This window comes from Aquarana catesbeiana, linkage group LG06, assembly GCF_042186555.1.
Source record: "Aquarana catesbeiana isolate 2022-GZ linkage group LG06, ASM4218655v1, whole genome shotgun sequence".
Lineage (NCBI taxonomy): Eukaryota > Metazoa > Chordata > Amphibia > Anura > Ranidae > Aquarana > Aquarana catesbeiana.
The window spans coordinates 321821314-321833991 of record NC_133329.1 but is presented as its reverse complement, the minus strand read 5'-3'; the positions used below and the strand labels follow the sequence as shown (position 1 = coordinate 321833991).

At 42.2% G+C, this 12678-nt stretch overlaps 1 protein-coding gene across 1 annotated transcript in view; it reads left to right on the top strand.

The window, feature by feature from the left end:
• Window positions 1-12678, top strand: part of ITGA4 (integrin subunit alpha 4) — a 247713-nt gene that overhangs the window by 90820 nt on the left and 144215 nt on the right. The window contains exons 7-8 of the mRNA XM_073633746.1: window positions 1489-1574; window positions 9898-9960. Coding sequence (XP_073489847.1) covers window positions 1489-1574; window positions 9898-9960 — 149 coding nt within the window. The remainder of the gene's footprint in view (window positions 1-1488; window positions 1575-9897; window positions 9961-12678) is intronic.

The following is a 12678-nucleotide window of genomic DNA, read 5'->3' as shown; positions in this document are numbered from 1 at the left end:
GTGCCAGTAAATGTGCACTGCCAGCATCTGGTGTCAGGGGGGTAGACCTGCTGGCTGCTTTTCAGGCAATGCTGCTGGTAAGCCAAACACTTATGCTCGTTACTTAAGTGTTAATAGTATTTTTATTTTAGTTTTAGATTTTCATCTAATACTAGAGCTACAAAGGTAGTTTATAGTAGGTAAATCATGCTACTGAAATTGTTAGCAATTAATGTATTGTAACAATCAACCACTAAGCTCATGGGTCCTTACTGTGTAAACTATACAAGTGGCAAGCCGTAGAAATCAATCATCCATAATCACACAATGCTGCAGTTGTTTCGATTGATTGCTACTACATGCTACCACATGTTATTTGTGTAGCTAACAATATAGAGAGACATTTGTTCTACCTGTTTAGCGATCAATTATTACTCTTGTAGAATTATTTGTCCTGTGAAACTGCATGTACATTCGTTCTGTGTGAATGGGGGCAAAATTTAATGTTATTAGGATATTTTCTCTCAAGGTCGAATGTTCTTTATAGCGTGAATCATGAAATGACTACATTATGGCCACCAGATATAGCTGACGATCATAGTAAATAAATACTTATTACTATGATCTGCACTTTCGTCTAGTAGCCATAATGAGGTATTTTATGATTCACTCTATAAAAGAACATTTGATCTGAAGAGATAATAGCCTAGGAACATTTGATTTTTCCCCCATTCACACAGAACAAATGTATATTCAGTTTCCTAGTGTGCTCTGCAAATTTTTTATAATTATGCAATTTAGTGATTCATTAACAACAGTTTTAGTAGCTTGAAGAATCCTCCTTGCACTAGGCTGCAGTCACATGACACAGCTCTTCACCTCTTTTTCGCACTTGGCAATCCTTAGTGATGCAGGGCAGTGGCGGCCCGTTCATAGAGGGCGCATGGGTGCCACCCCCCATCCATGTGTCCAGCCCACTGATCTACATATCAGGGCGCCGGACTATGGATTCCAATGGGGGGGGGGGTGTTTTTTGAAGCCCACCCAGTTGTATGATACTAGCGAATGAATATTCACTACTTTCACACTAAATATCCTCCCCGCCAATCAGGAAGCGGGTCTAAAGCCCATTTCAGGATTGGCCAAAACGTCAGGTGATCCTATAGGACGCCTAGTGCCAGGAGGAGCCTGGCCGCCGGGGGGGGTTTGTTTTCCGCCCCCCCCATAAAAAAAAAAATACCAGCCATCACTGATGCAGGGAGTGTCACTGTCAGCGCTGTTCTCTGCATTATTGTATTGAGCGTATAGAGTGGTCTGCTGATGCCCCCCAGGAATTTCAAAATTCAATAGTTAATGTTGATATGGCATATAATTAGATATTTCCTTTGTTGAGTAGTTTTTGATATGCTGTCTTTAATATTATGGTTAATACAGTATCGTACTATGGCACTGCCATCCGGTAACTATTTTACTGATAAAACACTAATCTGCCAACATTCATTTTGTTAGGTTACGCAGTCGGAGCTGGGCATTTTCTAGCACCTAACAGCAATGACATTATAGCAGGGGCTCCACAACAAGAACAGATTGGTAAGGTAAGAAAATGTCTATCATTTTGCTATGCCTATAAATCAATATATCTTTTTTCAGAACCTAAGGCCAAGTAGTACCACAATCTTAAATGAGCCAACATACATACTTAAAGGAGACTTTTTCTGAGAGCAGCTGAGAAGGTTTTCATTCTTAAAATGCTAGTTGCCTGACTGTAATGCTGAGCCTCTTGCTGTAGGACTTTGGGTGACTAGCCTGCAATAAATATGCAGATCAGACCTTTACTCTGACTCTCTCAATAAATGTGTGTGCTCTGGCTCGGCAACTCAAAATATTGAAGCCACAATGTCAACATAATAGTGTGGCAACTGACATTTTCATAGTGACCACAGCCAAAACAGCAGGGCCAGCACTTGGGGTGGGCAAACTGGGCAATTGCCCAAAATCATTACATTCTTTAGGGCCCCGGGGGCTTCCTCCAACTGCCCCACCCCATTCCTCCACCCCAAACTCTCTCATCCATGTCTTTATGGACCTTGCTTTGTGCACTGGTCCAAATCATTTGGTGGAGGGGGGATTATGGTGTGGGGTTGTTTTTCAGGGGTTGGGCTTGGCCCCTTATTTCCAGTGAAAGGAACTCTTAAGGCGTCAGCATACCAAAATATTTTGGACAATTTCATGCTCCCAACTTTGTGGGAACAGTTTGAGGATGGCCCCTTCCTGTTCCAGCATGACTGCACACTAGTGCACAAAGCAGGGACCATAAAGACATGGCTGAGCAAGTTTGGGGTGGAGGAACTTGATTGACCTGCACCTCAACCAGATAGAACACCTTTGGGATAAATTAGAGCGGAGACTGCGAGCCAGGCCTTCTCGTCCAACATCAGTGCCTGACCTCACAAATGCGCTTCTGGAAGTATGGTAAAACATTCCCATAGACACACTCCTAAACCATGTGGACAGTCTTCATAGAAGAGTTGAAGCTGTTATAGCTGCAAAGGGTGGGCTAACTCAATATTGAGCCCTACAGACTAAGACTGGGATGCCTTTAAAGTTCATGTGTGTGTAAAGGCAGGCGTGCCAATACTCTTGACAATATAGTGTATATTATTGTGTTTCAGTGCTATTTATGTTGAATGGGATCCCAAAGCGCTAGAGCAATGTAGATGTAATACACGTGTTACAGTGCACCGCAATGCACGGCAACACACTATCGTGTGTTGTGGTGCGCTATGTCAGTAAAAAAAGCTGCATATCTGCTTTTGATACCTTCATGTACGCTTAGCACAACGCACATTAGCACTTGATGGAATGCACATTAGAACAAATAGATTATTGCAATCCACAAGAACAACAAAGTGTAAATGGGTGAACTTTTATGTAAAAAATAAATATGTTCCCCCTAACCCTCCTCTTAAAAGTTTTATATTTCAATCTTTTTATTAAATTTTAAGAAAGAAAAATCTCCCATTTGGAGGAAGATTGCAATCTTACAGGCACCTTTGGTAAACAGATATTATTAATACAACCCTAAGGCCCCTTTCATACGATTGGACCGTTCAGGTCCGCCTGTTAGTTTTGACGGCGGACCTGAACGGGCGCTCCATGTTAGCCTATGGAGCGTCGGATGTCAGCGGAGACGTAGGGATGGCCCTACGTCCAGGTCCGTTGCTGGCGGATCGGGCGAGATGGCCCTACGTCCAGGTCCGTTGCTGGCGGATTGGATCGGGTGAGATCTGATGAAAACGGACATGCTGTCCGTTTTCATTCGATCCCTCCATAGGCGGCAGCGGCGCCTGACAAGCCCCTCCCCGCTCAGTGAGCAGAGAGGGACCTGTCATCCGCCGGCTCAGCGGAGATCAACTGACAGATCTCCCGCTGAGCCAGCGGACCGAGGCGGGCTCCGTAGAAACAGAGTCCGCCTCATGTGAATGAGGCCTTAAATAATCTAACTCTTATTTATTAAAGGTACTTATATAGCACCATCAATCTATGCAGTGCTTTACATGTTTGTGCTTTACAGCGGGTAAAATAAGTATGGGACATGTCACTATTTTTCTAGGTAAATATATTTCTAAAGGTGCTATTGACATGAAATTTTCACCACATGTCAGTAGCAACCCATGCAATCCATACATACAAAGAAACCAAAACAAATAAGTCCAGAAATTAAGTTATGTGTAATAAAATGGAATGACACAGGGAAAAAGTATTGAACACATGAAGAAAGGGAGGTGCAAAAAGGCACGGAAAGCCAAGACATCAGCTGAAATCTATCAGTAATTAGAAAGCAATCCTGCCCCTTGTCAGTGCAAATTAATACCTGTTGCTTCAGTCTCAACTGATGGCCTATAAAAAGGTGTCTCCCTTACCAAGGCATCACACAAGAAACATCTCATGATGGGTAAAAGCAAAGAGCTCTCTCAAGACTTTTGCAACCTTATTGTTGCAAAACATACTGATGGCATTGGTTACAGAAGGATTTCTAAACTTCTAAATGTTCCAGTGAGCACTGTTGGCTATAATCCTGAAGTGGAAAAAACATAATTTCACTATAAACAGGCCATGACTAGGTGCACCTCGCTAGATTTCTGACAGAGGAGTGAAAGGAATTATGAGAAGAGTTGTCCAAGAGCCAAGGACCACCAGTGGAGAGCTTCAGAAAGACCTGGAATTAGCAGATACAATTGTTTCAAAGAAAACTAAATAATGCACTCAATCACCAATGCCTGCATGCTTGTTCACCACGCAACACTCCATTGCTGAAAAAAAGCATGTTGAAGCTCGATTAAAGTTTGCTGAACAACATTTAGATAAGTCTGTGAAATACTGGGAGAGGAAAGTCTGGTCGTATGAGACCAAAATTGAACTCTTTGAATGCCATAATACATACCATGTTTGGAGGTCAATGGCACTGCAAATTACACCAAAAACACCCCCATACCAACAGTGAAGTTTGGAGGTGGGAACCTCATGGATTGGGGCTGTTTTTCAGCATATGGTACTGGCAAACTTCATATCATTGAAGAAACGATGAATGAAAAAATGTACCAAGACATTCTTGATAAAAAATTTGCTGCCATCTAGCAGGATAATGAAGATGAAATGAGGGTGGACATTTCAACAAGGCAATGATCCCAAACACAAAGACAAGGAAACTCTCTATTGGTTTCAAAGAAAGAAAATAAAGCTGCTAGAATGGCCCAGCCAATCCCCTAACTTGAATCCAATAGAAAATTAATGGAAAGAACTAAAGGTCATGGTTCATAGAAGAGGCCCACGGAACCTTCAAGATTTGAAGACTGTTTGTGTGGAAGAATGGGTCAAAATCACACCTGAGCAATGCATGCGACTAGTTTCCCCATACAGGAGGCTTCTTGAAACTGTCATTACCAATAAAGTATTTTGTGCCAAGTAATAAATACATTTCAGTTAGCGTGTTTAATACTTTGTGGGAGGAAACTGGAGAACCCAGAACCCATGCCGGCACAGGGAAAACATGCAAACTCCAGGCAGGTAGTGCCGTGGTTGGGATTTGATGATGACCCTAGTTCTGCCAGGCAGGAGTGCTGACGGCTTAGCCACTGTGCTGTGACCTCTTCTACTGTCCACACTGTTGAATGCCAAAATGTTCCCCTGAAACCTGCTGAAACACCAGTACAACTAGAAGTTTTAATATCCTATCTCTTATTTCTTCTGTGATGCTTAGAGGTTTCTCCCACTGAACCCCATGTCACTGCAGGACACAGTAGTTGACATAGGGGTCACCAGGGGACAAAGCTGATGGCTGCTATCAAAAGTGTAATTTTTATAAACACATTTACATTTTTTTTTTTTGCAGGAAAAACTTTGTGGACATAATTTTTTTAACTGGCATGGTTGCTTTCAAATATTTTTAGCTACAAAATAATTGAGTGCCAGTTTTGTACAAAACAGTTACACGGCTGCCTATAGCACTCTGTGCCTATCTTTTAAAAACATTCAGAAATTAACTTCAATAGTTGTGGCTGTAAAGGAAATGTTACCCACAGGATAAGGACATTAGTTCAAACCACTAAACGGTGTACCTTCTAAAGGGGTTTCTAATCAAGGTCAAACGGTTAAGTGTGGTAATTTTTCAAACAATTAATGAAACTCAAGACAGTTGAGGAGTAAACTTTCAATATCTTAAACATTCTCAGAATGTGTCATGCTACTTTACCCTGATGCAAAGATTAGTGAGATGTACGGTTCTCTGCTGCTGTTAGGCCTTATGCACACAAGACATTTATTTAACTCTCCTAGAGGCCAGCAGCATTTTTGCAGAAAAAATTCCCAATACTTGTAAAAGTGTCTAAAGCTTTTAGAAGCTTTTAGGAGCTTTTACAGGCATCACGCTTTTGGGTGTTAATTAATTTAATTGGCAAGAATAAGTCATTTATTCTGGCCATTGAAAAGAATTACTGCTCAGATGCTAGCTTTTAGGTGCATTTAGCAGCTTTTAGCATTGTTTAGCAGCGTCAAGCATTTTTTCTGCCCAAAGTCTGCTGCTCCTGGATGCACTGGCAGTGGGTTTTTGTTTTCTGCCTCTAAAAGCTGCTGCCACTAAACGCTGCTAAAAGCTTATGTGTGCATGGTCACAGCGTTTAAAGCCAGGAAAAATAAATGCCTGACGCCCCTAGGAGCAGCTGTAAAAACATCTAGTGTGCATGAGGCCTTAAACTGTTCCATACAAATGTTGCATGTTGGTTGATTGGTTGTATAGAAGATAGGTGGAGGAATTCACTATATAACAGTTAAAACAGTATGTAATATTGAAGAAAAATATATGTTTCAAAGGAACCCCATAAAGCTAAGGCAAACCTGCCCAGTACAGGGTGAAATACATACGATTAATCTGTTTTACCTGCTAAAGGATTTTTGCTTCTGTCCAGTCAGTCCTGAAATTTACACATATTTACTAGAGAAAACAGCAAAGTTGGTGAGCTGGCAGTTAGAGCAATACAGCTAAATTACCTTCCTGCCGCAAGCTTGATAAACTCTACACTATCCACTATCTATCCTCCTATCAGTAGGTTCCTTGTTAGTCCATGTGCATGCAGTACACCTGATAGACTCCTAGAGCTGCTCATCCATCTCTCAGACTCATAGTGCTGCCCATCCATTTCCCAGTCTAACCTCTACTGTGCAGGGGATTTTAGGAGGCTGAAAGCAAGCCTAATTTAGGTATATGGATTAGTATTGGCTTTAGGCTGAGTTCATACTGCAGCATGCTCCAGGTCACAGCAACCACGGTTTCAGGTCCAATTTCAGCTCAAATTTCTGGCTGAATTTGGACCCGAAAAGGACCAAAAGACACACAGGACTCCTCTGCAATTCACACCGGAGCCGCTACGGAGATGTGTGAACTGGCTCCATAGAGAGTTGGACACAATCTCCTGGTATGCAAATTGGATGCGGGGAAAGCTGCATCCAATTCGCAACAGTGTGAACCCAGTGTGTGCATGTCTGGGCTGGCATCTAGGTCAAGGAAGAAGATGCTCACTACTGATGATGACAGGGCTGCTTTAAAGGGTAAATACATTTTCACAAATTGTATTTGTACCCTGTTGGCCTATCCACACAACCATAACTAATCTATTGCCCCTCCCTTCCCCGCCCCAGCTTCATAGTTACTGGTTTCTTTCAGCTGTGTCCTAATTCATTGTTACATCCCTACTTCTCGGTCCATCCTTTTGCTGTACCACATCGGCTACGTGGCCAAGACAGTAGGCGATGTTTAGACGCTTAGGAAATGACCCATAGGAATTACTGGGCATTGAATGCGCAGGCATGGGCAGCATGAAGAGGATAAATGACTGTGGGATGTAGATATCGCAGCGCGTCCTGACCCCTTTGTCTAAACCTACAATGGCCGCTTTAGGAGGTTTACATTGTTCTCTGTAGTCCCTCTCTAGGAGCAACTCAAGCTAGGATAATGAGCTTAGCTTCTTAGTTCAAACCCCTCCTCAGGAACCTCGGTGCACTTTGGGTACATGGCCAATGGTAGCACCATCAGGAACAGATAGAGAAAAAGGCCAGACCTCCACACAGTAAATTTACATAATTTTCCCACAAGCACATGCCAAAGATCCAATATTTTAGGACATGCTGGCCCTCTTTATTAAAGCTTTGTCACCAAACTTACTACATGCAAAAAGACAAAAATAACTTTGCGCTTACTCAATCATGTAAGCAGCTAACACAACAAATAGAAATTTTGCTATAAATGACAAGTGTAACAAAGTGTAGCGCTAAAGAGTTAAATATACGTAGAAAATAAAGTAAAAATAAAATTGAAGGTCTCTAATATTTTTTAAATGTCCATCATGTATAATAGTGAATCATAGTCCATCATTGCATGAAGCCATTATGGTCACCATGTGCATAAAAATGGAAAATTGTGAAAATACCGCCACCGAAGTGAATGGAGGCCTACTGGAAAGTTTGAACCCAAAACAGCATACGCTCTATGGGTCAAACCAGCTTGTATTGCCCACCAGCAATGAGGAGAAAGCCTTGGTAACCAGCCAGGGATAAAGTCCTAGGAGCCTTCACGAAAGTGTCATATGTATATGAATGGAAAATTGTGAAGATACCACCACCAGAGTGAATGGAGGCTTACCAGAAAGTTTGAACCCAAAACAGCATACGTTCCATGGGTCAAACCAGCTTGTATTGCCCACCGGCAATAGAGGGAAAGCCTTGGTAGCCAGCAGGGGATGAGGTCCTAGGAGCCTTCACGGAAGTGTCTTCTCCATAAGGGTGGTTATACATCCAAGAACATGGTATATGTAGCCTGGTAATGGGCAGCCAGCTTCTCTCCTCCCCTCTCTGTTCTGCTGTCCCCTCACACTCTGTGCTGCTCCTTCCTCTGCCCACCCACACACACTCACAGCTTCTTTCCAATACATCGGTCTGTCAGAGTGCAGTGCAATGATGGACTATGATTCACTATTATACATGATAAACTTACTACATGGAATGCTGACATTTTCTTCTATTAAAAAAAAAAATTAAAAAAAAAAAAAAAAATATATATATATATATATATATATATATATATATATATATATATATATATATATATATATATATAAAATTAAATCACATCCGGGAGAAACTGCAGCTAAAAAAAGGAAGTTTTGTACTGTTGGGTTTTAACCTCGAAAAAGAATTTTAAGTAGCTTGAAAGTATGAGATTCCCCACAGTATAGTGTAGATGAACTATTATATTTTCACCTAAACTGGCACTCTCAGTGATGTAGCATAAAAAATCTACTCTAGGACGGTAAAAATAGTTGCCATGCAGTCGTGAAGCCTAAACTATGTGTAGCTGGAAGTGTGATAGTTGTGAAAACCTCTCAAGAAAATAGCAGTATTTTGAATTCTGATAATTGATATTAAAATATCATCATTGCAGCAAGCCTACATACAGTCCAGACACTTTGTTACACTTGAAGAAGTTAATGCTGTTTGGTTGATGGCCACCAGTACTGTCCTGGTGGCTATTGAAAAAAAAACTATCATTACATTTTTTTCTTGGACAGTTCTGCCCATCGTGGGACAAAGTACATGTACTACGCTTTCCCATGCTGCTAGGGGCTTCCTAAGTTTAGTGATTAGGTCCAACCTGTACCCCCCCCCCCCCCCCGCAGCAATCTGATAACAGGCTATGCTTGAGCAGGGTGCATGTTTAAGGGGCAGGCTATGACTGGGAGGGGGGGTGCCAGAGGCAGGCTTTGATTGGGAGGGGGGGAGGGTGTGGTGGCTGAGCAAACTATCCAATACAGGCATGCTGTGTATCTGCACAATGTCCTGTACCCCTGAATGGCCAGCCAAAGGATGAAAACTGATCACCCAACCCAGGTCATCTTCTGTGCTTTGTGTGGTCAGTTTACAACAAGGAAGAAAGGTGACTGGCAGGATTAATCAGGTATTTCAGATGGAAAAAGTACATGAATATGATAGAGGATTTAAAAAATATACATATGTGAACAGTTATTTAGAGTAACATATACTTTAATTCTTATTGTCTTCCATCATCGCAGATAACTCGAAGGGTGGAAATGCAAATTAAATTAGAACCTACAAAAGAACCACATTGTAAACATATTAACTAAGTATTCTTGACACAACATATATGGTCTGTTGGTTAACAGACACAAAGTGATCTGTTCATATATCTTAGCAGTATTGGTGATGCAACATATTTACAAATGTTACTTCTGTTTCTATCTTGATAATGCTTTGTTAAAAGTATTGCACAATTTCCATTACTAAACCAGAGACAAACAAGGATTACACTTAAATGTGCTAAATGATATTTATTGGCTTTGTGTTTCCCAGGTCTTTGTCTTTGCAATGGAGGAAAAGATGCTGATTATGCAGTTTGAAGCTGAAGGTAAACAGGTGTGTGTTTTTTTTTTTCCGATTTGTTACATCTGTGGTCATGTGAGCTGGTTTTGGTTCTTCCCAGTTCCTTCTTTTGTTACTTGTTTGAGTTTTTCTAACAAACCACAGTTAAAGAAAAACGTGAGTCTTTTAACTTAACTGGGTATTAGAAATGTATTCTTCCAATGAACCCACTCAATTTGTTTATCCATGTACAATTCCTGATTGTATTTTGCCTGCTATGAGTTTCTACATTTAAATGAACTGGTAGGCTCACTTTATATTCTAAGAGGGCTTTAGGTCTTCTGTTTATCTAAGGTCTGCCCTCGATCACTCCCCTCCCCTCCCCCTGCCCTTCCTATTTGCTGGTGAGGCAGCTTATCATTTGGTTTGCTGATAGCAGACATCCCAACCTGCAAAAACTAATTAACTACCACCAATTTTACACAACTAGAGGATGATCAAATTAAATGGAATCAGTATACAGATGCTCACTCTAACCACCATGGCCACTTCAGTGATTTCAAGTGGACATGGTGGTAGGAGTCAGTATGTGCAGTGTTTCTGCTTGAAACAGGTAGGGGGGGCTGAGAGAGAAGGGGGCAACTGACAGAGAGATGGGGGGCTGAGAGAGACAGGGGCTCAGAGAGAGGGGGGACTGACAGAGAAAGGGGGGGCTGAGAGACAGAGGGGGGGCTGACAGTGCCCGCCTCATCAGTGCCCATCAAATGCAGCTTATCAGTGCCCACCAAATGCAGCCTCATCAGCGCCAACCAAATGCAGCCTCATCAGTGCCCACTAAATGCAGCCTTATCAGTGCCCATCAAATGCAGGCTTATCAGTGCCCACCAAATGCAGCCTACCAGTGCCCATCAAATGCAGCCCTTCCAGTGCACTGCCCACCAAATGCAGCCTATCAGTGCAGTGCTCACCAATTGCAGCCCACCAATGCATTGCCCACCAAATGCAGCCCATCAGTGCAGTGCCCACCGAATGCAGCCTAGCAATGCAGTGTCCACCAAATGCAGCCCACCAATGCAGTGCTCACCAAATGCAGCCCACCAGTGCAGTACCCACCAAATCCAGCCCACCAGTGCAGTGCCCAGCAAATGCAGCCTATCAGTACCTGGATCACGATCTCCCACTGAGCTTGGATTTGAATTGTCCACCCAGACCGCTGTAAGAAAGTCCCGCCTCATAGACCGACTCCTATGACACACGTCACACTGATTCAGTCACCCATTTGATCAGTGTACCGTCTATCACAGAAGCCAGTCTAGGAGGCGGGACTTTCTTATAGCGCCACCGAACAATTCAGACCCCCAGGTCCATGACACAGCAGGAGATCGCCGCTGTGTGTGCCACAAACGAGGAGGAGGGAGGGAAGGACTCCACTTAAGCTTCAGCGCCCGGGTGCAGTGCACACTCCCAGGATCATTCCTGCAGCCAGGATATCGTGCGGCACTTGCGGATGTCAGGGAACCGCAGCTGAAATGCGGGAGACTCCCGCACCTCAAGGGAGACTTGGGATGTCTGTAATAGAAAGGTGGGGGGAGGGCGACGGAGCAGCTGGGTTTTAAGGAGCACTGTAAACAAATGACAAGAATACAGTACAAGCAGGAAGCTGAAATGTGCAGGAGGCAGTTTACTACCATTAAAATACAACCCCAGTACTAAAAAAGTTGGGCTTCTATGTAAAAACAGAATGCAATGATTTGCTAATTTTATAAACCCATATTTTATTCACTAGAAAAAAGAAAACATATCAAATGTTTAAACTGAGAAAATGTAGCATTTTAAGAAAAAAATAAGTACAGTAATTTTGAAATTGATGGCAGCAACACGTCTTAAAAAGTTGGGACAGGGCCATGTGTAGCATCCCCTCTTCTTTTACCAACACTCTGTAAATGTCTGGGAACTAAGGAACTGAGGAGACCAGTTGCTGGAGTTCTGGGTGAGGAATGTTGTCCCATTCTTGCTTGATGTAAGATTCTAACTGCTTTACAGTCCTAGGTTGTCTTAATCCTATTTTTCATTTCAATATGCACCAAAATGTTTTTGGTGAAAGGTCTGGGCTGCAGGCAGGATAGTAAAGCACCTGGACTCTTCTACTATGAAGAAATGCTGTTATAGATGCAGTTTAGCATTGTCCTGCTGAAATATGAAAGTCCTTCCCTGAAAAAGATGTTGTCTGGATAGGAGCGCCTTGTGCAAGCCGCCTATTCCATATGCCCTAATGCACCTCACCATCATAGATGTAGGCTTTTGAACTGAGCACTGATAACAAGCCAGAAGGTCTTTTTATAGTAGATCAGTCTAGGTGCTTAACTGGTCTACCTGCAGTTCAGATCTTTCACCAGTTGAAAAAATGTTGGCGCATATTGAATCGAAAAATACGACAAAGCTGAACTAGGACTGTTAAGCAGTTAGAATCTTAAATCAGGCAAGAATGGGACAACATTCCTCTCCCAAAACTCCAGCAACTGGGCTCCTCAGTTACCAGACATTTACAGAGTGTTGTTAAAAGAAGAGGGGATGCCACACTGTCGTAAACATGGCCATGTCCTAACTTTTTTAACATCTGTTGCTGCCATAAATTTCCTTATTTTATTCTTAAAATGGGACATTTTCTCAGTTTAAACATTTGATATGTTTTCTATTTCTATTGTGAATAAAATATGGATTTATGAGATTTGCAGATCATTACATTCTGGTTTTTGTAGATTTTACATAAAC